Here is a 25,848-nt window from a genome sequence, read left to right on the forward strand (position 1 = left end):
TGCAATGAATTACCGAGAAACTAAACATTCAGATGACTACTTACCTACCAGATCATTTATTATGATATACATTAGAGGGAGAGAGACAAAGCAATAGTGCCCTTTTACATCTTCAAGAAGAATCAAGAAACTTATTGTCAGGATTTATTTAGGATTATACAATGGTACATACTACTAGAAAGTATATTTTAGGCAAATGATTTATTTAGCTGAAGCATTGTTTCACACATGGGTTGGTTTATGTGATATTTTTTAGGCACCTGAAATAGCTTCCACTTAAAGAACTTACATGATTCACAAGAGGTTTTGAATCATCACTGGATACTGAGGGCTCTAACCGGGTAACCAATGTATATATACAAACAGAGAGGTGCACCCAAAAGCACATTAAATGGCAAAAGCCCCCTCTGGGTTTGAAACATGTTATGTGACAGAGATAATTTAGCAGTTTGGCATTGCATGTTGGGCAAAACAGAGAATGTTGCACTTTTGCTGTAACTATGTTTGTTTTTGGTTACCATAGTGCAGCAGTAGCCTAAAGGATTCAGTCACAGTGAAATTATACTGAATTGGGGGCCATCTGCTTTGTGGATCTGTAAATCCTCACATGCATCTGCTGTACTAAAACTTTCACTCATTTCTCCACAGTCCACTGGGAAGGTTGTTTGTCTTATATTGTAGCTCAACAAGAGGTGGCAATTTGCAGCAGGGTGAGTCAGTGGATAAACTGCTGCCTTGCAACGCCAAGGTCCTATGACCTCTCTCTCTCTATACACAGTAGTGTGTGTGTATATAGATATATTTTTCATGCTTTTAAGCACCAGCTTAACGGCAAATAGCAACTATTTTGATGCAGGTACAGGTAAATTATATGGGTTCCTAAGGAAAAAATACAGGAATTGAAACTGGGCCCCAATGAAAACAAGGACCGTGGCAAAGTTGGCATCTATGTTCTATCTTGCTACTGAGTATAACACATTTTTATTTTAAAGGTGAACTAATGCCCAAAGTAGTAGTCTAGAAATGCTATAGTTTGTGTCTTGGGCTTCTTTTCCAGCCCAAGGCCACCACAGTTGTTAGGTAGGATGTGACCCCATATTCTTTTCTGCCTATTCAAATAACAAGGGAAGAGCTGGGGAAGAGTTACCTGAGCTTAGGGACTAATAAAAGTTGCAATATAATGATTATTAAAAATTAACTATACACAGTAATGTAGAACCAGTACAATCAATATAATTAGTTCTGTATCATCTGCATTGGTAACAAATGGAACTATACTTGACAATTCCCAATGAAGCCTAAACTCAGCTTCTTAACAGCAGCCACAAAAGTGCTGTGGGCAAATTTAAAGACATAAAAAATGTATTACTATAGTCAATGCAATTGTTTTTTAACCAAAACAGCACCCCAGTTTGCTACATAATGAACCCAATGTGTGTAAACATTAATAAACACAGATACACACATGAAAAATACATTAAGACTAGCTGCTTACCTTGAAATTTTCCACTCTCTCGAACTGAGAACACCAGAATAACACTCCTTGCAGATCTAAAAGCTGCATTTAACTTCTTTTCATTAACTGGTAAAGTTGACCAAACACCCTATGTTTGGGAAAAAAATTTGTTAGTTTTTACATTAATCATTCAAGACAGCAAAGCTTGTTTAAAACGTAAATAATTTAGTAATATTACATACTTGTACTGAAGCCAATCTTCTCTAGACCAAAAAAAAGTTCTAATGATTTGCCCAAGACACTACCAATTTCACAATTACTTGCTTTTTCTTCAAGTCCTAGTTAAAGCCCTTAAAGTCTTACTTAAATTTCTTACTTAAAGACTCTTTAGATAATAATAAATTAATAAGCCAAAATGCTTAAAATAATCAAAAACACTTCCTTTAGAAAGTGAAGAACTGGATCCTATGGTTGACTAGACCTTATTATCTGAGTAGGGGGCTGCATGTACTGAACGTTAAATGTATAGACCTGTTCTATTACCACGTAGGCCACAAAATGTAATTTTAATATTTAAAAACTGCTTACATCTCTTTTGAAAATTTGTTAAGAGTTACATTCAATGTTCTATAGAATAACATTATGGAGCAGATTTTTCAAAATGTAGTTTAGGGCTAAATACATAAAAACTCACCCATGTTCTTTTCATTCCTATGCGATTATTAGACGTGTATTTATCAATAGGTGAAAGTAAGTTTACCAGTTAATAAATACACTTCTTAAAATCCCATAGGAATGAACAGAAAGTGGGTGAGTTTTTATGTATTAAGCTCTAAACTCACATTTTGATAAATCTGTCCCTATAATTTGCAATAAGCATGGCTTTATTAAGGTATTTGAAGTTTTAATGTAATATAGTGGTATATATAATTATCCATTAAGACATAATGCACTTAGGGAGCTTAAAATAAAGAAAAATACATGTTTATTTTTTCACTAAATATTCAGCAGGTGCAGCATGGGTTCTAGGCTTTATTTTAAGTATCAATGAGGCAGCAGCTTAAAAGTATGAAAAGTAGCTAAAAGGAGGTATAGGATCAAAAGATAAGCAACTGAAAAAAACAAAACAGGATTTTCAGTTACAGGCTAGAAGATTAACAATGAAACATCTAAAATTTCAAAATACATAAAGTTGCGTTTATTAGGTGCATACAACTAAAATACCTTGAAACTGTTCTGACTAGTAAATGTGATAAGCACAAGCAGACAATCAGCATTTTCTCTAGTTATTTAACTGTCCAAAGGCTTACAGCAAACAGCTTTATAAAAGCTGGAAAGACAGTGCCAGTGATTGCCACAACCAATGCCTTCCCATGAAAATGAATGTGATACAATAAGCAATGCTAGTAAATAACATTCATCGACTTTACTAACCTTTGCCTTGGCCAAAGACACATTCTCATGGTTGTTACTCTTGATAAGAAAGAATCTAGCTTCTTGCAGAATGTATCTAATTTTGTTGGTGCGTTCTGAAAAATAAAAAGGCAAACATAAGAATATTTTTAATGTGGATTAGAATTCTGCATTATACATATTTAACCTTTAACAGTAAAAGAAAAAATCATCATACAGTAAATGCGCTTGATAAAAGACATACCTTTTTAAAAATGTAATGTTTTCAGCTGCAAGTCAGGTTAGTTTAGCTAATAATCTAATAAAGTGTTTGCATTTACACATTTGAAATTTCCTTCTTTATACTTTGAGACTGTTACCTACAGCATTTTTACTGTTGCAGACATATTGCCCCCATCCCCTTGCCACCACTCAATACAAATGAATAAGAAGCACCATAGTGGAGACAGAGTGACCACAGGCAGAGTTTGGTGCGAAAGTACACTATTCAGGGTTTCTCCACCAGACCTTAGAGGTAGTCAAAATAGCCAGTATGGAAAAATTCTTACTTATAGGGAATTCTCAAATGTGTAAATGCTAATACTTTATCAGATCATTAGCTAAACTAAACTGACTTACAGCTTAGTTACAGTTAATTTTTCCTTTTCTGTATTTTGAGTATAAAGTGAGAGGAGTGGAGGAGAGAAAAAAAACAGGTACTGTATATTGTTATCTCAGGCACTGCATTAACTGGTATTGGTAAGAATGGAGTGCACTGCAGTGTTCCCTTATTTTAATCATATCAGTATCAATTTAACATGCTCCTTATTATGCTCAGTTGTTCAAATGGTCTAAATTGGGTGAATGTATTAAAAGGTAGCAGGCTTCAACTTAGCGTTATGGCACACGGGGAGATTTGGTTCCCACAGGAAATCTGCAGTACCTGGGGGTGACTAATCTTTGGAAAAAATATTGTGCGTTGACAAAAAAAACAGCAGAAGGCAATTTACACAGTTTTATATATTGTACTGCCGGTGATTCACACTGACACCAGTGCTAAGGTATTTTTTACATCTGTAGAATCAATTGCCTGCAGGGAACACATTCTGTTGTTGCCATTGCCCTTAAAGGAGAACTTTAATCATCTTTTAGAGGAAAAAAGGGGACATTATTAATAGCACCAGTGATAACACCAAAATATGACATTGGTGTTACTTCATTAAAATAGCAGTTACAAAAGCTAAACATAAAGAAGCAAAAACCACAGTATATTTAAATATGTTTAAAAATGGAATAAGGAATACTACTTTGTAGGAATAAGAAAAACCATGCCTTCGAAGGGATCTATTGTATAGTGAAATTTAGTTGTAAATATAAATGCTACTGCACAAAGTAAAACACATTAGCTCAAGCAATTTTTTCTCATTTACTTATTTTTCTCTGCAAGAGTGAAGAGCAGCCATGGTTGCTCTGGTGGGGTAACATTATCTAAAGACCCTAAGGCTAACGGCAGGTAGTTTCACTGGTGGAGAAAAGCTGATCACTGCTCATTCCTCTAGCCACTGACTGAAATGGCTTGTCGCTGCTTGCAGTGTCATATTTTAGCCTAAAAATACAGTGCAATGGCAAATGTACAAATCTGCTTGTCTGCAAATGGACACATGTCTGCAATAAGTCAATGACATAAGGAACAGACAGTGACGAGTGTCTCTCCAGCAGCATAAACTACTAGTGAAAGAACATTCATGGTGTGTCATTAGACCTATAAGAGAGCAAACTATAGATTATATAATCATAAAATAAAGCATGCTTTTCTTGGTTACCCTTAAACAGGACTACAGTTTTCACAGCAATGTAACCATTTAACTTCAAATACTGACTTCTAAAATTTTATTTGCTTAGTAAAAATGCCTCTGGATAAATCACTAGTAAAAGTGAACCTTTAAGAGTATATTTAAAAAGGCAAAGGAATGCCAGTTTCCCTTTTGACAATGGGAAAAAATGAAAAGTTAATTAATTTTTACCACTAGCTACTAACATTTGCTGTGAGAAAGTTATTTAAAATACTTATGCAAAATACAAATTATTGGTTTTATTTTGTTAACATTTGTTTTACATCTTTTTCTTCACTGTTAAAGGGAAATTAGATTTGTGCAAGATTACCATAGAATTTAATGGCAAACAACTTATGAATTTTCGTTAACCGTTAAGAGCTGTTGCATACATGGAGCAAAGGAATGATTTCTATCAAAATACACTGACCTAATTTTTATAGGTTTCAGCTTGCAATTTTTAGCAGAGAAATTGCCTTCAAGAATACTCAAGAAACACTGATACAAAAAATGTAATTTGATCAAGAAAATATTTAACCAAAATGTGCATTTCAAAAGTACTTTAAAAGACCCTCATTAAAGAAAGATTTACTACTCAAAACCACCTGAAGAAAAAAGGTTGAATCTATCATCTTGTAAACATATGTACATGAGAACAATAAAGGAACATTACATTTAAGTAATTTAGCAACACCTTGCAATGAACAAAGTACATGCGTTGGAAAGAGTTCACAAATAATTAGGAGATGCACTAGGAAGCAGGGAACTTGTCATAGAGGTTCTTAAAGCTGTCTTATTTGTAATTATTTACTACAACATACAAATATCTACTTCATTTAAATAAAGTTACCATGCAAGTTCTCTGACTGATCAATGTATTTTCCCCACTTTCTTTGCATTTCCCTGTGGCACCTTAGCAATGAAAACTGGGACAACCAGTGTACAAGGAATCAAACATATTGAATGAAAATGTATTCTATTCCTGTTCTAAAATACATGGTTGCTGAATCAGTTTTCAAAGCTTAAGAGCTTTTTCAAGTCTATGTTTATATTCAGTATGTTAACCATAAAATATGGTAACTGGCACATTAGCTAATCTGCAGTATTCATTTATTCTACCAACATGTCCCTAATTATTCAATTTCTTTGATGGGATTGTGGACCAAATCACAGAAGAAAAGGGAAAATTAAAGGATACCTTTTCGAACATCACGAACAGAAGAGGGCAATTTTTCGTGCTTCTTTTCTGAACCTGTGTTTGGCCAAAGTACATGTATTCAGATTGTGCTTTCAGACATAAAATACATTTTCAAAACTGCTTTGTCCCGTTTTCTTTGAAAACCATACTTAAAAATAAGAAATCATTTATAAACATACATAAACATTTTTCACAGGTTCAAGAGTTCTTTTACTGCTTTCCATACGCATTTATTTGTGTAGGGGGAGAAACTAGCCAGTTTTCTGAAGTAAACCATAAGGTTAAAAGTCACCGTTTGAGCACAACGCTGCAATCATTTTTTCCATACGAAATGAATATCCATTAACTATGGCATAGGCACCGGAATTAAATCTAATACAGACAAATATTAATATTGCTTTAAAAAGTATAACCTGCTTATGAGGAGAAAACACATATGCTAGGGAGTTTTCAGGTAAATCAGAAAATGCTTTCACAAAGTTGTTGTAAATCAAAAATTACAACAAATATTGGTCTAAAGCCCTCTATCCTGTGTCATCTGAACTACATGGAAATACAATTTCCAACAAAATCAATTAATCCTCAGCCTCCTTTTGGTCAAAAGCTCAGTTATACATGCCACAAGCGAGTATGACTATTTTATCTACTTTTGTGGAAGAAATCAGTACGAGCATCTTAAAAAAGAAATAATACCTGCATAAGAGTCTGATGCAGAACTTCCACTTCTATCAAACACAATTGGAGAAATACCTCTAGCCCTTTTCCTTTCCTTCTTTTTTTGATCTAGAAAATGTGAGAAGATAATGTAAGATTGGCAGCGGGTATAAAATCCTTCAACCACTGATCCTTGGTCTAAGGAAGCCCGCTCCATTATGCACACTGATGTGGTTACAACATGAGCTTTGCTTATTACTTACAGAAATGTTAATGTTCCCTAATTACTAGTTTTTTAATTTACAAATGATAGAGTAGTAATAGCCGAGTGATAACTCGGGGGAACAGAGAAATTTTTTTTCTACTTTATAGTAAAACTAGTTATGATGTTTTTACTAAATAAATTTTTTTTGAAAAAGTTAACCAATATGTTGTATTACAATTGTCATCCCACACTACAAATTTATTTCTGCAGCACTGACCGAAATCTGTTAACCAAAAAGAAAAATAATCCACTATGTGAACTGGGCAGTAAAAAAAAGGCTTCACAAATAAAAACAGCGCAGTTAACACTAAAGACATACCCCAACGCAACTTGAAGCTGCCCTTCAAGCCACATTTTAATTTGTTAATGGGCTTTTAAGTTTAAGAAATAACAGTAAACATTTATGAAACAGATTTGTTAAAGAACCAGTAAATGTGAAAAAGCGTTTTAGTTAAAAAACGTTATTTACACTTAAAGGATCTGCTTATCCAGTGCCTACATATAAATGATTTCTGGCAACAAATGTCCGATTTTATATAAGAAATATTTTCAGTCTGCAGTCCTGTAGAGAGCCATAAATGGCATTTCATCCCTTTCGATTATCCTGTATAAAGCAGGACACACACAAAGATCCAGTTAAGTATTTGCCTGATTTGGCCTCCTACATGAAGGACCAAATCCCATTGATCAAATCCTTTGGGCCCAGGGCCAAAAAGCTAATGATGATAATCCTATACAGGCCCATCAGGAGAGGACTGTGCCGTTGTGGCCCTTGCCCAATTGGATTTACAAACATGTCTGATAGCTATCCTAATGATTTTCAGGCAGATATTCGTCAGGGAGGCAGCATGGAAAGACCTACACACAGGCAGATAAGCAGTCAGTCTGAAGAAGGCATGTGCATGATTTACCATCTTAAGATCTAAACCCACTGTATTCTACACAGCTCTTTTGTTTAGAACCATCTTCATCTCTTATCAGTTACTGTTTTTTTGTATGTATTCTGGATGTTCAATGTATGCATCTGTTTATATATTATATATAATAATAGTATACAGCTTATCTATTAGCTGCTTTGTAAACAAGAGCCTTTTTGCACTATTCTTAATTATATACACAACTATATCTTTTGGATTTATTTTTATCAGTGCATGGTAACAGTATTATATATTTAAATGGATGTAAAACACTTTCCATTTTACTGTTCCTTCAAACATCCAACACTTTGGATGTTTGCTAGATTTACAATTAGTAAGGGGTGAAGCATTTCCAAAAATGGCAAATATGAATACAACAATGATTCTTATTACACCAGAGACAAAATGTTTTAATGCCATCTGTGTTGCCAAAATAGGTTTTTTAGGTTAGGTGGATTAACATGTAAATCAATTGCTATTGCTGTGCTATTGGGGGCACAGTGGGTCCCCTGCAGTAATCTTCTGCCCTGCATAGGATATTAGACAATGCAGTTTCTCCTTACACGAAGAAAGGCTTGAATGGGCCTCATCCAATATCAGATCTAGAAAGACCAACTTTTTCCCCTGACATCCGTTGTTAAAGATATTACATAAGAACAGTTGCTTTGAATTGCGGCTAATGGTGTTTGACACTAAAGTACAACTGCTTACTCTAACCTGGCAACATATCTGATATATACACTGAATACAGGCCTTAAAATAAGAGCTTTTTCGTTTGAGGCAGCTTGAACTGGGAGTCTGAGGCCCACTGGGGCTCCTGCCACTCACCCCCCACGCATGTACCTAGAATTACTTTGCCATGATCAGGGGAGGAAAGGCAGCGGGGAAGCAGCAGAACTTACAGGTACCTGGTCTTGGTCACTGGGTTTTTTCCCAGTGTCCCATCGACCCAGTAATGGTGTGAGGAAGAAGGCTAAGAAGAGCAGATAGTCACAAAAATTGACTGCATCATTTTTAATAAACTCTGTACTGCACTGAGCACATAAGATATCTAGTATATATACAAATGTGTATAGATAACCATCACTACGCTTTATATTTTATACACAAACACACACACAATTTATATATACACAATATATATAATCTTGAGGCAAATATTTAGGAGCCATTCTGAGCCTGCTATAGTGCTGGGCCAGAAAGAGACAATTGTTTCACAAGCAACGAGAACTTATCTAAATAATACAAAGAAAGAAAACCTAAAATGCCTAAATGCTGACGGAATTCCATACCAATACTTTATACAGAAAACTGGACATGTATAAACAGTGCATTGTTATTTTTTCATCGGTTATCTAGGAATACCTGGCACCTTCAATTAAGAACTCGCTCAACATTACTGGATTGTAATGAAGGTTCTTTAAATATATTGGTATCAAAAAGCAGCAAGACTGCAATATCATAAGTTCCAAATCCCAGTCTTTTCTAGGTTTTCATCATACCACTAAAATAGGAACAAGGCCACATTCCTTGATGATTATATGTCTGGCAAATGTCAGCTTAAAAAAAAGTTCTAAAAAGTAATTAATTCCTGATCCTATGAAGATAACATTGTTCCTTGCATGCAAGAAAGTTTTAATCAGTGCTGTAGAATTATAAATCAGAAACAATATTCCAGAAAATACTACAAGCAAGGTACAAGGGATGCACCAAACCCCAGATTCGGTTTGGGATTCGGCCAAATGCAAGCCTTTTTTTTTTAGCAGGATTCGGAGAATTCTAAGACTGGCCAAACCAAATACTAACCCGATATCAAGTCAAATAAAATTCAGCAATGTCTTGCAGTGCAGAGGGTTCAGAACTCGCCTGAATCCCTTGAGGAGGATTCAGAGATTCAGCTCAATACCAAACCAAAGGGTTTGGTGCATCCTTACAAGGTACTATAATAAAAAGTGTGGCTATTTTTACGTATTTTGCATAGAAAGTAAAAAAAGAGGCAGATTATTTAAAGGAAATCATTGTGTTAAATATTGTGGGAGGTAATTTCAATACCTGAAATGTCAGATCCTGAACCAGATCTAACAGAATCTCCATCAGTAAAAGAGGCAGAGTCTGATTCAGAGTCGCTTGCCTCACTACGAGTATCATAATCATTTCCATCTCTCTGGTCTCGAGCATGTTCATCTTGTTCATACTCTTCCTCCTCTTCTTCACCCTCTTCAGCTTCCTCCCCCTCATCTTCCTCCTCATCCTCTTCTTCCATTCCTTCTTCATCATTCTCACTGTTATTGCCTTGTTCTTCATCTGATGATTCACTGCTGCCAGTTTCCCTTTCAGAGCCATAATCATCAGAGTTGCCTTCATTTGAAGAATGGCTGGATCTGCTTTGACGTCTGCTTACTTCATGTCTTATTTTCTAGAAAAGCAGATTCACATTAAGAATTAGCAAACTGCATATATAAGCTTGCTTGACTGAGCATTGCCCATTAACCCTGGACACTGGCCTTCATTGCCCAGGAGGTGTAAATTAAACAATATAATTTGCTTTCACTAGTCTTGTGCTCACAGTGCAGACTTTAAAGTTCTTTAGAGGAATAGTGTCAGATCTTATTTAAAAAGGAAAAAAAACAAACAAACAAAAAAAAGAACAGACTTGTTTTACTGCTGGTGAGGAAACAAATGTTGTGTGATAGGTGCACGTTAAGAAAAAATATCTAGGACTTGTTATTTCTTGCAGTACACAGGATGAAGATAAACTAAAAATACAGTCCTTCCAACTGTGTGGTTCTTAGAAGATGGTTAAATTAAATAACCAGTAGGCTGAGAAGCCCACTGCATCACATCTCCCTCTTACTCCACCACCTGCAGCTTTTGATAGGTTTTTAAGGTACACAAAAGCCCATTAAAAGAATGGCTTCTCGGAAGTATGGTAATTTGTCAGAATCAGGAAGATGGAAGGATTTACTTTTATTCTTTGTCCTGTTAAAGGAACAGTAACACCAAAAAATCAAAGTGTATAAAAGGAACTACAGTATAATGTACTGTTGCCCTGCACTGGTGCAACTGGTGTATTTGCTTTAGAAACATTACTATAGTTTAGTAAATGAAGCTGCTGTGTAGCCATGGGGGCAGCCATTTAAAAGAGAAAAGACACAGGTTACATAACAGATAACAGATAAGTTCTGTACAATACAATGGTGTTTTATCTGTTATCTCCTATGTGCCTTTTCTCCTTTTTCCAGCTTGAATGGCTGCCCCCATGGCTACACAGCACCTTTTTATATAAACTATAGAAGTGTTTCTAAAGTAAATGTGCAAATTTTACCAGTGCAGGGCAACAGTGCATTGTATTAGGATTACTTGAGAAACTGTACTACCAGCAAGTGACAAAGGACCTGTTCACTGCGAACCGCAGAATCTGCTGCAGGTGAAACACTTAAATTATTTAATAGCTCAATATAGCTACAATATTTTAGTGCAATTAAGCGATGCAAGTATATGAAAGCAATTTCCATGGTTTGCAATGAAAAGGTGTTTTGGGGTGCTTTGTCACCTACAGGGTAATACGATTTCCCAAAAGCGACAAAACTCCCTTCAAATTATCGTTGTAGCAGTGGTTCCTGAACCTGGGGGGTGGGAGGTGCAACACAGTGTATTCTGCATAATACATACTAAGAGTAAACTATTCCCACCAACATCTTTATTGTTTACATAAACAATTTTTATTTTGTGTCTTATAACCAGTATTGAGAAAATGTGCCTTACCTCAGAAGCCATATCCGGTGTACTGGATTTAGGTCGCCTGTCAGATTCTCTCTTCCTGATGCTGATTTTATCTTGTGGGCCTTTATAATTGTCTCTTGCGGTGCCACTTGAGGAGCGGATTCTTCTGTCCCCATCTGACCTTCTGTTCCTGTCTTGCCTGTGAAAGTCATCACACTTGTATTCTGTAACTGGTTTCCCTTTGGTGCTGATTACCTTCTTGTTAGCCCCAGATGCTACTCTTTGAGGAGGTTGTCTGCTCATATGTGAAGACTGCTTTTGTCTCTTATTTTCAGTCATTTCAATTCTTTCACTTTTTCGTTTGGAACCTTTGGGACAAAAGCATGCATTGCAAATTAGTTAATTACATTTAGTGGAATACTGCCATTCATTTGTGAATTAGCTTTGGAGATTATTCATATACTGATCGGACAGTTTGGAAAATTCTGCCGGCTGAGGACTGCACATAGCAACTGAAGCAACTTTAACTGGCCATTCATATAAGATCCTTATTTGGCCAGACTACCAAATGAACAGATCTTTGTTTAATTTGACCACGTACATACTGGGCCAAATCAGGTTAATCTGATTGTCTGACCCTGCCCTACGCAGGCCCATCGCAAGAGCAGTACCTCATCACGCCCATTTGATCCTCAACAGGCGGGATTTACAAAGTGCCCAGATTTCTGCATATCCACAGGCAGATAAGCTGCTGTCTAAAGGGCCAAATCAGTAAAAAATCAGTTAAATCTGCCTGCAAATGGCCACCTCTAGGTTATGGGTGTGCACCAGCAAAATGATCACAGGCAAAAGAGTTAATCAGATAAAGCTAGGTAAAAAAAAAAACATGTCTGATGGCCTTGACAAAGTTTACTTGCAGTGCATGCTAGCACAAACTATAACAACCTATTAACAGACCTCATTCTTACCTCCCCTTACAGTTATCAATGTCTGAGGTTTAAAGGAAATACTGTCATTTTTATGGTACACTTTATTTCTAAATTAAACTGATTACATAGCAAATAATGCCCTCTACCACTTAAAATTTTATTCTTGAACCAAGAGATGTATTATTTTTTTTAGTTGTAATATTGGTGTGTAGGCAGCCATCTCAGCACATTGTGTCCGAGTCTGGGCTTTCACAAGGACCCAACGCTACTAATCAGAACTGCTTTCGGGTAACCTATTGTTTCTCCTATTCCCAAGCCAGACTTGGATTTGTTGCTATTGAGTGCTATTCTCACATCTATTGGGAGCAGCTATCTTGCTACCTTCCTATTGTTCCGTTGATCGGCTGCTGGGGGGGGGGGGGGGGGGTGATATCAAGTGTGCGAAGTTTATCAGAGCACAAGTCACATGACTGTGGCACCCTGGTAATGAATAATATGGCTAGCCCCAAGTGAAATTTCAAAATTCTATATATATATATATATATATATATATATATATATATATATATAAAATGGATTTCAATTTCAATGGATTCTGCTGGAGGAGCTCCAATGGATGCATTTTGAAAAAAAACATTTTCCCATGACAGAATCCCTTTAAACAATAGGTTTACAGGAACAGTATATCTGCTTTTTCAACATTATTTCAATTACCAGAGCTTGTTCTAAAACTACTCTTTGCCTGTTTGAATTAGGAGTTGCCTATGTTTTTGCTATTTCTTGCTCGATGCGACATCCTAGAAAAAGTTCAATTATTTTGAGACTGCAATGACATAAAAGTAAACTATTATCAAATAGAAGACACATGGTACCTTTTTTCTCATTCACATCTTGTTCACTTTCAGGGTTGTATAATTCATCATCTTGATCGGGCGCTTCCGTTAAAATATCATCCAAAACATTCACTTCACCTTCTGAAACAAATACATTTTAGTTGTAGAATGTTTGTAAAAGTTTAAAACTTCAACAGTATTATAAATGTCATAACACAAACTTTTTAGTTTTTGTTGGCATAGCGGCAAATTACTAGGAAGAGACTAGAAACTGCAAGGCATAACAGCTTTAATAGGAATGGATACTTGAAGAAATCAACAGTAAACAGACCTCAGAACTGCCACATTTCAGACAGGACTACATTGGAGCCAGTTACTGCACACATGTACAGAAGCTGGCCAAAATGGTGCGTTTAGTTGTTAGAAAATAATTTGTCACAGGGGCATTAGGGAGGCAAAATATAATTAAAATAAGAATGCTTTAATAATTCAATTACCAAGATTTCTATTTGTATTTCTTACATACATACATTTATCGCCATTTAATAATGTAATGGGATAAAAAATGCTGTGCGACTACTACTGGAAGTTGATATAAAATCTTTGAAGTGTGACAAAGGAAGTGAATCACAGAACGGCCAAAATACAGCCTGGGTCAGCCCCTGAGGAAGTTATTATTGATGAAACACATTGGGTATCTCTACATTGTGGTTGGATGAGGGAGCTTTACAAGTGTATTTTAACTGTAAATAAATGTTTTAAGCGGATATCATTGGGTCTGACCAAAAGCTGGCCATACACGAGGCGATCTGACGATGTTTCGTGCGACCACCGGATTTCTACCTCCTTCTGCCGATTCAGCGCTGAAGGGAGATTTTGGTCAGGCGCCTTCTATGGCGCCCCATCAAAATTTTCAAACTGGTCCGATCGGCGAGTCGGCCGATATCAACAGCTTCCTGCGATATCGGTCAACTCGCCAACATACCATACACGCACCGAATATCGTACGAAACGAGGTTTCGTACGATATTATCGGTGCGTGTATGGCCACCTTAACCTTGAAGAAACAAGAGTCTACTGGTCTATAGCAGCCTAGACTGAATTAATAACATACTACACTGGATACCGATTTATTGGAACTTTATTTTTATTAATCATTAAGAAGTATCGTTTACATACATAAAGACTATCTAGTGTGAGAACTACCTGCAATCACCCCTTCTGATTAGAATAAAGTCCTCTGTCAATCACAGCATTAAAGTTGCTGTGGGCACCACAACTAGATACCCCCATTTTCTATACATACATATGTACATTATTTGGTGTAATTACCACATATTAGGGATGCACTGAATTCACTATTTTAGGATCCAGTCAAACCATGAATCCTTTGTGAAAGATTTGCGTGAATACCGAACCAAATCCGCACATGCAAATTAGGATAGAAAGGGTTAAGGTGGCCATACACTATAACATCCCCACCAACGGGTGGGCGATATCGGGTAGCAAGAAACTTAAAAAAAAATTAATGGCCCAGGGCCAAACGATCGGATTACATTTGTGGTTATGGGGCAGTAAGTTCGGGGACCGCATCAACGAGCCGATGCGGTCCCCAATCCGACTGAATTTTCTAACCTGGCTGATCGAGATCTTGCCAATTTCAGGCCAGATATCGGTCAGCCAGGCTGCTCTGTTCTGCCCATACATGGGCCGATTAACTGCCGAATCGGTCCAAGGGACCGATATCGGCAGCTATAGTCGGCCCGTGTATAGGGACCTTTAGAGAGATAAAACTTCCCTGTTAACGTGAGAAAAAAAATAAATCACATCATTTTAAGAATTCGGTTTGACCAGAAGCATGGAATTTACTGAATCTTGAACCAAATCCTGGATTTGGTGCACCCCTACCACATGAATTTCTAGATGATTGATATTAAAAGCAGGGGTTGTGACATTAAAGACCTATGTATAGAGAGTTGTTTATATAGAATCAGGGGACTTTAGGTTACATTATTTCACCTCCTTTGATGTCCAGTACACCATTCATATACAATATCCTACTAACAGTAATAATCATATATAAAATTGTCTGTGTCCACTGCCTTTAAATAAAATATTCCTTATCAGCAAGTCCTATTTTATATGAGAATGTTAATCAGCATGAGACTTGAATGCAACAGTTTTTTGCGGGGAGATATTCTGGTAAAACATTGCAAAGGAGGCCTTATATAAAATAAAGTCACCAAAACCAGTGTTCTACACCGATGCCCCCCACAAAAAATGACGTACGATTGGTGCCTTCGGGCCTGTTATTGTTTGGCCATTATTCGACGCTGTCTGTGTGGGTTGGCACTGATCAAACAATGAGCTGCATTCAGTCTGAACAGGACTGCACCAAGCCAGATATACAAGCATGAGTCCACGTTAAATCCATATTCACAGCTATTTTTTATAATATAGACAGTCTTGTGCAAAAAACAGAAATACAGGAAAATGTTTTCTAGAAAACAAAGAAAAGGCAATGAGTCAGTACCTTTACTCTGTTCCCCTCGCTCCGCCTCCATGCTTCTATCTGTGCTATTCCGCAACGTTCCGCCTTTCCTCCTCTTCCTCCGACACCGGCGGCGCCTACTACTAAAACCAACGCTGTTGGATGTCACGCTGTCCCCCCCGCCCCGCCGGGCGCCCCGCTCTCCTGCCGTGGCGAAGCAAATCCCGTGGGGACAGCCACCCGACCCAGGACCGGGGGGACGTTCAGAATGGAAATTTTAGTCAAGCAAGCGTTGTGTTCGAAAGCTGCGGTTCATCTAAGTTCTAAAATCCCCGTCCTTCCCGCCCCCTAGGCCTTACAATGCATGATACTTAATGCGCAAACCTTCAACCACCCCTTCCTGCTTCCTTGTGTCCCGCAAGATGGCTGCCCTAGATTTCTGCGACGAAAACACCTCTTCCCATCATGCATTGCGAACGTCTCTCCACTGTGGTTGCGTCAATTCAGCTCCGCCCATATATGTTCCTAGGTTTTGCGTTAGAACAGCGAAAGGGTTGTTTCGAACGTATAGTCCTGCTTTTATTGTTTAGTTTACCTATTTCTGTTAGTAGTGATGGGCAAATGTGTTACTCTAATGAAATGCTAATGTATGTCGAGATTTAAATCATTGGGCGTCTTGAACGACATGGGCTCAAGTGTACTAAATATTAAGATTTGGGAAACTTGCTTTTGTGTTATTCTTTACAGCTGTATTTCCAATTTGACCTCTTACCGCTTTACTCAAATGGATGATTGAGCTGTAGCGTTCATCACATTAGGGGGCCTGGGCCTCTGCATGGGATAATAGTTACCACATAATATTCGGTGTTCCTATAGCTCTTTCCTATTATTATTTACTGCACGCTTCATTTCTGAAGGCTCTAAAGATGGCTATATGCACTGGCTGATTCTCCAAAGCAGGCATCCCCTACCTTTTCTACATATGAGCCACATTAAAATGTAAAAAGTGGAGAGCAACACAAGCATGAAAAATGTTCCTGGGGTTACAAATAGGGGCTCTGACTGGCTATATGGCAGCCTGCATGAGGCTCTGTTTGGCAGTACACATGGTTTTTATGCAACTGAAGTTGACACCAATTCAGGAATTCAAAAATAATCATCTGCTTTGAGGCCACTGGGAGCAACATCCAAGGGGTTGGGGATCACTGCTTGTATACACGAGTGTGATGTGCGGGTTGATCCAAAACCAGTGGTTTCCAGGGCAGTATTTACAAATTTGCCGCCCCGGCCGCATGCGAACGCATGCCCCCCCCGTAAGCGCGCATGCGCCATAGGCCAAACTTGCAAACGGAGCAGTGGGGAGAAGTCCCCATTGCTCCGTATGGAAACCCAAATTTTTAGATGATTTTTGTGCGGCGGGGCGGCATGCCCCCCTGGTTTCTGCCGCCCTAGGCCCGGGCCTTTGTGGTCTCTCCACAAATCCGGGCCTGGTGGTTTCTGCTTGGCTGCGGGTCAGACTATTAAAGTATATTCCTCCTCTGTTCCTGATTCTTCATCTTAGAACCAGAGATTTGCACTAAAGCAGTGTACAGTGTACAAGAGATGCAGATATGAGCTGCATTCTGAGGATTAGAGTTAGGTGCAAGTTAAGGTTTTTTGGGGTTGCATGCATGTTGAGTACCTTGATAATAAAGAATCAAGGCCAACTGAAAATTAGACATTTACTGACGTTCAATCTGCATTTTTCCCATTTTTGTTATTACCGACCTGCATCTTAGGATGCCTAATAAAAGCATGCCTCTGTTTATAAAACATAACAACATTACAGATCTGCAGTACATAAAAATATAAGCAGCATGTAAAAATGACAATATACAGGTATATTGGAATAACTGAATACTGCTTGTTTTTTTCAGCCACTAACCACTATCCTACAGTGAATCTTTTCAGCACCATATTTTGTTTTTATATGACAAGCCTCTGTGGATTTCTATAAATAGCTTCAAGATGTTGTGATAGCAGTGTTTTCATGACATGCTGCAACCTGTGCTGGAGGAACTAGTAAACATCTTTTTAAACAAGGACCAAGACTATTGTTTGTTAAAATTACATGCCTTTTTTTTTTCTGTGTAGGAATACATGGATCTAATTTTGGTTTATTTAGCTTGTATTATTTTAACGGGTAATTTTATTGCTAAAAAATACCAATAGTGTATGCTCATTGCATCTTTTTTTACAGAAGTGCTTTATTTTATTACTATAGCTTTAAAGGAGACATATTAGATAAATGGGGAAAACCCTAATCCTGTCGGCAATTTTGAATAATATATAGTGCTGGTTTCACTTTGTGCTAAACATTAATCCTAGCTGTAAAAATGGACCCTTTATAGGAGCTCCCTATAGATCCTCTTACTTCTCTGTCTCTGTGTGAAATGAAGAGTGGGCTTGTCCTAACAGTCCCTGCCAGAAGCACAGTAGGAGGTGGATATCCAATCACAGCCCTGCACTCACACAAGCACAGACAGGATTCAGTTCCCTATCAGGTCAGCCTAGCTGCTGATTGGTTCCTATCCTACAGTGCTATGTACTGAGGGCTGCCGGCCCCCTGCACATCCAGAGAATTCAGCCAGCAGGAAGTGGAACAGATGGGCGGGGCTAGTAAGGTTTTGGTGGAATTTCTCAAAAAATCAATTCGAAGCACAACATTTTTAAGCACAATCCTTCTATATCTAGAGGAGTATAATTCCCTGGCACATTCATCATTTTTATAGGATATGTCTCCTTTAAGATAAAAATTGTTTATTAGTATGTATGCTTCTTCCAACTACCATTTCCCCCACTGGAGACAATGCAGTCAGATTATTTTCCTTTTAGGCATGTGTAGTTACTGACTCATGCTGGAAACTTATTGGTAGATCTGCTTAAATCAGCCTGCTGCTGACAGCAGCAAAATAAATTTAGATTTCGGAACTTACAAACAGTTCATTACATATCTATCAATAATGTAAGGAAATCAAACTACAAGACAAGTTGAGAGACAGGTGTGCTAAAGATTCAGTTGTTCAGAGTTGATTTTTTAATTGTAATGGTAAGTCCTCTTTTAAATGTAATATATTAGGCCAGATTCAATTTGATGACAAAAACTCAAGGTTGTTTACCTGGAAACTCTATTGAAGTCTATGGGAACTGAATTAGGCCAAAAGCTTTTCTCTTCAAATTGAATCTGACTCATTAGGGCCGTGGTAGACGGGGAGATTAGTCGCGCCCCGTCTACCACGGCCCTTATGCGATGATTCAGCAACATTTGCAAATTTGTTTATCAGGGCATCGATGAGTTTGGTATACCAGTTTCTGCTTGGGTAATGAGTCATTGATAAGCTTTTTCCAAAAGGTCAGCAGAGGCAGTCCTATAAATTTTCAGAATAGCAATATTGCCTTTTTGGAATAATATAATAGTTTCAAGTAACATAGTTTGGCTGGAGATCTAAGCTGTAGGATTTCCAGTATACCCAGAAGGCACAGGCTGGGTGACAGAATGTTAGGAAGCGCTAGGGCCGATTCAGCATAACTAAGCACTTCTCGCCAAAATCCCTGTGCATTCCCAGAAGACATGATAGAAAGAACCCATGGTATTAAGACACTTAGGACATTGGTCAGAGGGCCCAGGGTATACTCTAGCTACTCTCTGTGCAGTAAGATATACTCTATTAAAGAATTTAATTTGTATATATCTATCTCGAGATGGTTATTTGGGGTACCAAAGCTAGGGTATCTGTGCACATCTCCTGATCTAGGTCTGGTATGTCTTCACATCTTTGTTGTCTAACCTTGTGCTGTTTAGTTTTTAACTGCAGATATCAGAATAACATATCCGCTGGAAGTTGGAATTCAGCTTGAAGCACATGAAACTGTTTACATTCCCCATCCACTGTAAACTCTTCTAAATAGAATGAGTACTCAGTGGTAGCTCCTAATGTATACAAGCTAAAAAGCTTGTTATTATTTTATAGTGGCACTGTATAATACTGTATTTAACCATAGTTCTCCTCTGGGTGTATACGCTCTTCCAAGGTAAAATGTTTAATTTATATACATACACATACATACATTTCGTATAAAACATGCTGGTAGCGAAGTGTTATACTTTTTATGCTTTTGAATTAGAAATCTTTCTAACAGATTTGCATAACTATGTGTCATTGACTACGTCTAATTAACATTTTAAAAGATTGAGAAGAATGTTTGAATTTTGATTCTGCTGTTTAGTCCTAACTATATTAAATAATTAAATTTACTGCATGCCAGACTAGTAATAGCAGCATATCCCAAATTCTGTAGCCTAAATTACATAATCTCAACTTTAATAACAAGCTGCATAATCTCAACATTACTAGTTACTCAAGAAATCATAACTATCTGCTCAGATAATGGAAGGAATGTGTACAATGAATACACATTTATGCAAACTTTTAATTTATGGCAAATTACAGAAATTTTGCGTCATCTGAACAAACTAGAAAAAGAAATATGTGTGGCGACAACAAACTATTCCAGTACCCAGCATTCACCAGAAAACCAGAGCCAAGGGCCAAAGCCCTGGCCACCTCCCCCACCGCTGATTACCACCCAATGCAATCAGCCCCCCCCCATCACCATGCTACACTGCTCCAGCTGCCCACCCACTGATGTGCCCGGGCTGGCGGAGCCCACCAAGTTTTCTCCAGGTGTCCAGATGGGCCAGTCCAACCCTGACCCTAGTCGATTGTGTTATTGCGTTATAACCATTGTATCATAGCTCTAATTTTTGCATAGTCATATTGCTTCTCTTCTGTATAGCTCCCCTCCCCATATGAATGTCTCTTGATATTATCTGGGCTCATATGCATGGATTTCAGTGATTTCTTTTAGTCCCCTTCTCCTGAGGGAACAACCGGAATTCAGCCTTAAAACATTGTCTAGAACTTAACCAATCTAGTAAGTATATTTCTGCAATAAAATAGCAAGGCAGTGGCAGTTCAGGGTGCGAAATGATGGTCACTTATGCTTGCTCAAGTGCAACATAGGCATTAATTGGCATGAAATGACTGAGTAATTGTTTGTCAAAAATTTAAAAATGTGTTACAAATGAGGACTGAAAATTCTGTAAAAGATCTGATAAAACCTATTTTAATACAGGTATGGGATCCCTTATCCAGAAACACGTTATCCAGAAAGCTCCAAATTACACAAAGCCTGTAAGCATTTTAATCAAATAATACAGAATTTTAAAACTGATTTCCTTTTTCTCTGTAATAATAAAACAGTACCTTGTACTTGATCCCAACTAAGATATAAATAATCCTTATTGGATGCAAAACAATCCTATTGGGTTTAATTAATGTTTTATTGATTTTTTAGTTGACTTAAGGTATGGGCATCCAAATTAGGAAAATACCCCTTATCCGGAATATCCTTGGTCCCGAGCATTCTGGATAAAGGGTCTTATACCTGTACACCCAAACCAAATTAGTTTAAACTAGCAAATCTCTGAAATTTGTTAGTGGCCGATTTATCAACATTCTGATTTTCTGTGGTTTTAGAGGTTTTTGAAACCACAACTAAACTCATTTCCATGAATGCCAACAATATCTATTCATTTATTAAAAGGTCCAAATTAAAAAACACAAATGAATTAAAATGCTGAATGCAAATGAAGAATTTCTGTGCATCCAATACCCATAAAACCCATAAAAACTCCAAAGCAAATAAAGATTGTTACAATTTGACTATGGCAACTCCCATTTACTAGATGATATCAACAACTTTTAAATGGCGTATTTTTATATTTGTGATTTTCGTGGTTTTGACACATAATAAATGGGGAAAAGTTTGTGTTTTTATACACAAAAAAATTAGATTAAAGGAGAAGGAAAGGCAAAATCACTTGGAGGTGCCAAAATGTTAGGCACCCCCAAGTGACTTTAACCACCTACCTTTTACCCCGGGCTGGTGCCCCTGCTCGGAGAGAACAGCACCAGCCCGGGGTAGCTGCAGAGCCTCCTCCTTCCGTCTTGGGTCGCGAGTGCATGCGCGAGTGCTTTAACAGAAAAGTTGGCTTTTCACTCTACTGCGCATGCAGGTAAGCGATTAAAGTCACTTGGGGGTGCCTAACATTTTGGCACCCCCAAGTGACTTTGCCTTTCCTTGCCCTTTAAGCTCAAAATAGCATGAATCATGAAAAAAATATGAACATTAGTAAATGCCGCCTTAGTCTTCTGTAATAAATGTGTGTGAGCCATCGATGGCCAACAATTTGGTGATACTGTAGTTCAGCTCAAAAATTGTCACTAGATGGCGCAATGCACACATGCACGGAAGGGAGATCCAGATATTGTTTTCTCTGCTTTGAACTTCGACATCAGACTTTGTACAGGTATAGGACCCATTATCCAGAATGCTTGGGACCAAGGGTATTCCGGATAAGGGTCTTTCCATAATTTGGATCTCCATACCATAAGTCTACAAAAAAATCAATAAAACATTAATTAAACCCAATAAGATTGTTTTGCATCCAATAAGGATTAATTATATTAGTTGGGATCAAGTACAAGATACTGTTTTATTACTACCGAGAAAAAGGAAATCAGTTTTAAAATTCTAAATTATTTGATTAAAATGGAGTCTATGGGAGACAGGCTTTCCGTAATTCTGAGCTTTCTGGATAACGGGTTTCTGGATAAGGGATCCCATACCTGTATATGAAGTTAATTAATCCTACAAAGCATGTTTTGGAAGAAACCTGTCAATAACATAATTCACAAAAGTTAGGAAGCCATGTGATTATTACTGATTTTTTCTCATTTTGAACCTTCCCTCTAGCTCAGATGTATAAAATGCTGCCTTATGGCCACAATGAAGATTAGAAGCAGAATGTTTCCTGAATGGATAGCAGCTGTTAGAGGAAGATCCAGATATGAGGAATAGCCTTGTAAGGCCTGGGGTTAGGGCGGTAAGATGGGTAGCAAGCTGCCCAGTGTTTTATCCAGATCTGATTAACTGATGACCCACCCTTATCACAAACAAGGGAGCTATACGGGAGACTTGTTTCAAAACTGTCCAGTGTTTAGTATGCACTTTGGGTTTTGCTTCTTGAGATTCCAGGAGAAGTAGGGAGGGGGGTAGAGCAGTTAAATCCAGGGGACAAGAAAGGGAAATCTGGTCCTGGGCAGAGGGCTGATTTTCAGTACCTGTGGGTGATAATACACATCCTACAATATTAATATCTACAAATTACTGTACATGTTTAAATATTTGAACTATATTAATAATCTAATAAAGGTTATTTTAAGGCTATTGTCAGGTTGGAAACTTTCCCAGAACATTAATGAGTGCCAGCTGACGTCAACCAATAAAAGTATGCCAGCAGTTTACTATGGCTTATCTGTCAGTCCAGTAGCTGTTCACAAGCAGTGAAAGCATTTTTCAATTTGGAAAAACAAGGACTTTAGTGGAACAATATCTGACAAACCTTACCTGCAGAACTTTAAGTAGTTGATCAGACACAAGGGCTTAGATGCACAAATAAGGGCATATTTATTACATTGTGTAAGCCAACATCACTGGTGATGTTGTCCATAGCAACCAATCAGCAATTAGAATTTAAAGGAAAACATCACTGGTGATGTTGGTTTACATGCTATAATAAATATGCTCCATAGTGTTTATACTGATCAGTTCCCAGCTGTATACAAGTTTCAGTCTTGTTAGAGCATGTCATTGTAAAACGGGGTTTATGAAGGCAAATTCCACTGCCCCCCCAATAAACTGACACTAATTAGCACAATTATTTTTACTATTTATATAAACTAGTGACTAGTTGTTGGGCCCCACAGAAAGATTATTGGGTCCCTGAAAGTTGTACTTTCATAGAAATGTATGTTTCTTGGGTACCAAGCAGTGACAGTGGAGAGCAGTGGCAGATAGGTTGGTAGGGTTTCACATTAGGCCAAACTCCAATGAACAGATTATTATTAATATTAGTATTACTATTATTATATTAGCACACTAATTAATGGAACTGCTGCCATAAGGCAAGTTGAGAAATCCTCAGGAGTGGAAAAAACGCCTCTGGGAAACTTCATTAGGCAAAATTAAATTTTTTTAAATCTGAATTTCATGCCTTTTAGTGCAGAACGTTATAATGCTCTATAGGCATTGTGACCCCCCTTGCCCCCTTCAGCGCATTAAACCTGAGCACGGTGGGTGAGAAGGGGCAGCATCCCCTAGATCACCTCAGGGTAGCACTAAGAGCAGGAAACCCCCTCTGTGAACTGCTTACTATAGAGTTACATCAGCTGTTTATATTTGGATCTGTTTACTGAATTATATGAGTTATCTCCTCTATAAACTTTTCATCAATAGAAGGATATTGATGTGTGGTTATTGGGCCACACATTAAGGTCAAACAAATAGTTTAGGAGGGCATACCACAATTGCATACCACAATTGCAAAAGCTGGCTTTAAAACAGAGACAGCAAAAAGAAGAAAAAGGGTGCAAATGAGAATCTGTTCCCCAAGCCCACATAGGGGCAAACAGAATATTAATACAAATCAATCAATTACTCAATGCACACCTACTAACCACAAAAGGCAGCAAATGGTATGTTTCACATATAATGCGTGTGGATTGAGAAAACCCCAACGTTTCTACAAAATACTTTGGTTAGTCTTAGCCTCTGCCGAAATCAGTTCCTCAATCATTGCTGTTTTATAACACTTGTTATATATTAACACTTATATATTAAAATCAGCTTCTCTCCCCTCTGACTTTCAAATGCTATTAACTTCATTATTTCTCAATTAAACTACATATGGAAGTCCTTAACACTCTCCCATCTACTTCTTAATGGAATAAAGTGAGAACAGTAGTGATTTAATATTATCAAATGAGACAACATTAAGGTTAATATTACCCAGGGGTTTTGCTACTTGCACATTTGCTAAATGGTTTAGGTCATTAGAGATCACTATATCCAGTATAACATGATTTAAGTATGACATAAAGTTGTCATGCAAAAAATTTATAAACTTGTTTCCATTAACTGGCAGTACTGTTGCACCAGTCAATATCTGGGCATTTAAAATCAAGACTTCCCCAAACTAGCAGTCATTTCTATTTGCATCAGGAGCTGAGTCTTTTTCTTTTAAAACTTATTGCTGTAAAATTCTTACACATACATATGTGGAAATGTTTGAAAACCATTTTAGTCAGTGAAAATGTCGCTTGTTCTTTTTTATATAGACAGGCAAGGAACATTTTAATCCTTTATAATAGGTATGTCTAAAAATACCTATTTCTCTTTTCTAGATTTCTAATGAGGCTTAAGGGTAATTAGCTCTTGCAGTACATTTTGTACCTTGTTTGTGCATACTTTTTTGACATCCAAGTTACATACATATATAAACCTACTGTGAGTTACGTTCCATTAAAAGACACTGCATGATAAGATGCCCAGGAGAGAAAGTGTTATCAAGTTCTGTCTTTCAAAAACATTACTTGTAGTAAATGTAGTAATGTAGTAGTAAATGATGTACTGTAGATGTTGTATAATCTTGTAGAGTCCTGTAGTGGAAATAAGAAAGATAATTTTCCAAACCCTTAAAATATAAATATTGATTTGAGCTTTTATTTGCGTTAATACTTAAAACTTAAAGGACATATAAATTAATTAATATATATATATATATATATATATATATATATATATATATATATATATTATATATAATAATTAATATATATTAATTAATATAAATTAAAAGTAAGTCTAAAGGCATTCTTTTTAAGTACTTACTGCATATCTAAATTCCCAGATCCCTGCTTACTTCTCTGAGATATGGTGCTGGCAGCCTACAGCAGTGTGAAGACTACAGTGACATCACTGAAATCTCTCTCCCCTTCCTGTAGGTGCCAGCGGCAGCCTTCAGTAGCAATGCACATGTGTATAACTTGATCCTGTCTCCTGTTCTGAGCTACACATGCCCGCCAGCCAATCAGAAGCGGATCTGCCAGAGGGGAGGGGGGAGGGAATGAAACACGTGCAGTATGAAGCAAGGAGGGAAAGGAAGGGAGAATACCTTTTTAAAGATGGCTGCCTGTTCAAGAAAACAGGTAGAAA

General features: G+C 37.4%; 1 protein-coding gene across 5 annotated transcripts in view; it reads right to left on the minus strand.

Moving 5' to 3' along the window:
- The window catches only part of ythdc1 (YTH domain containing 1), a 28,279-nt gene extending 12,057 nt beyond the window's left edge, over positions 1–16,222 (minus strand). For 2 of the 5 annotated variants that reach the window (XM_012960466.2, XM_012960459.2), the window contains exons 1-8: positions 15,733–16,222; positions 13,239–13,340; positions 11,480–11,805; positions 9,767–10,130; positions 6,572–6,661; positions 5,879–5,932; positions 2,891–2,985; positions 1,496–1,604 (exon numbers count right to left, since the gene is read on the minus strand). In XM_012960466.2, coding sequence (XP_012815920.1) covers positions 1,496–1,604; positions 2,891–2,985; positions 5,879–5,932; positions 6,572–6,661; positions 9,767–10,130; positions 11,480–11,805; positions 13,239–13,340; positions 15,733–15,763 — 1,171 coding nt within the window. In that variant the 5' untranslated portion in view covers positions 15,764–16,222. 5 annotated transcript variants of the gene reach the window in all.
- Between the last annotated feature and the right edge of the window lie 9,626 nt (positions 16,223–25,848).

This window comes from Xenopus tropicalis, chromosome 1 (assembly GCF_000004195.4).
Source record: "Xenopus tropicalis strain Nigerian chromosome 1, UCB_Xtro_10.0, whole genome shotgun sequence".
Lineage (NCBI taxonomy): Eukaryota > Metazoa > Chordata > Amphibia > Anura > Pipidae > Xenopus > Xenopus tropicalis.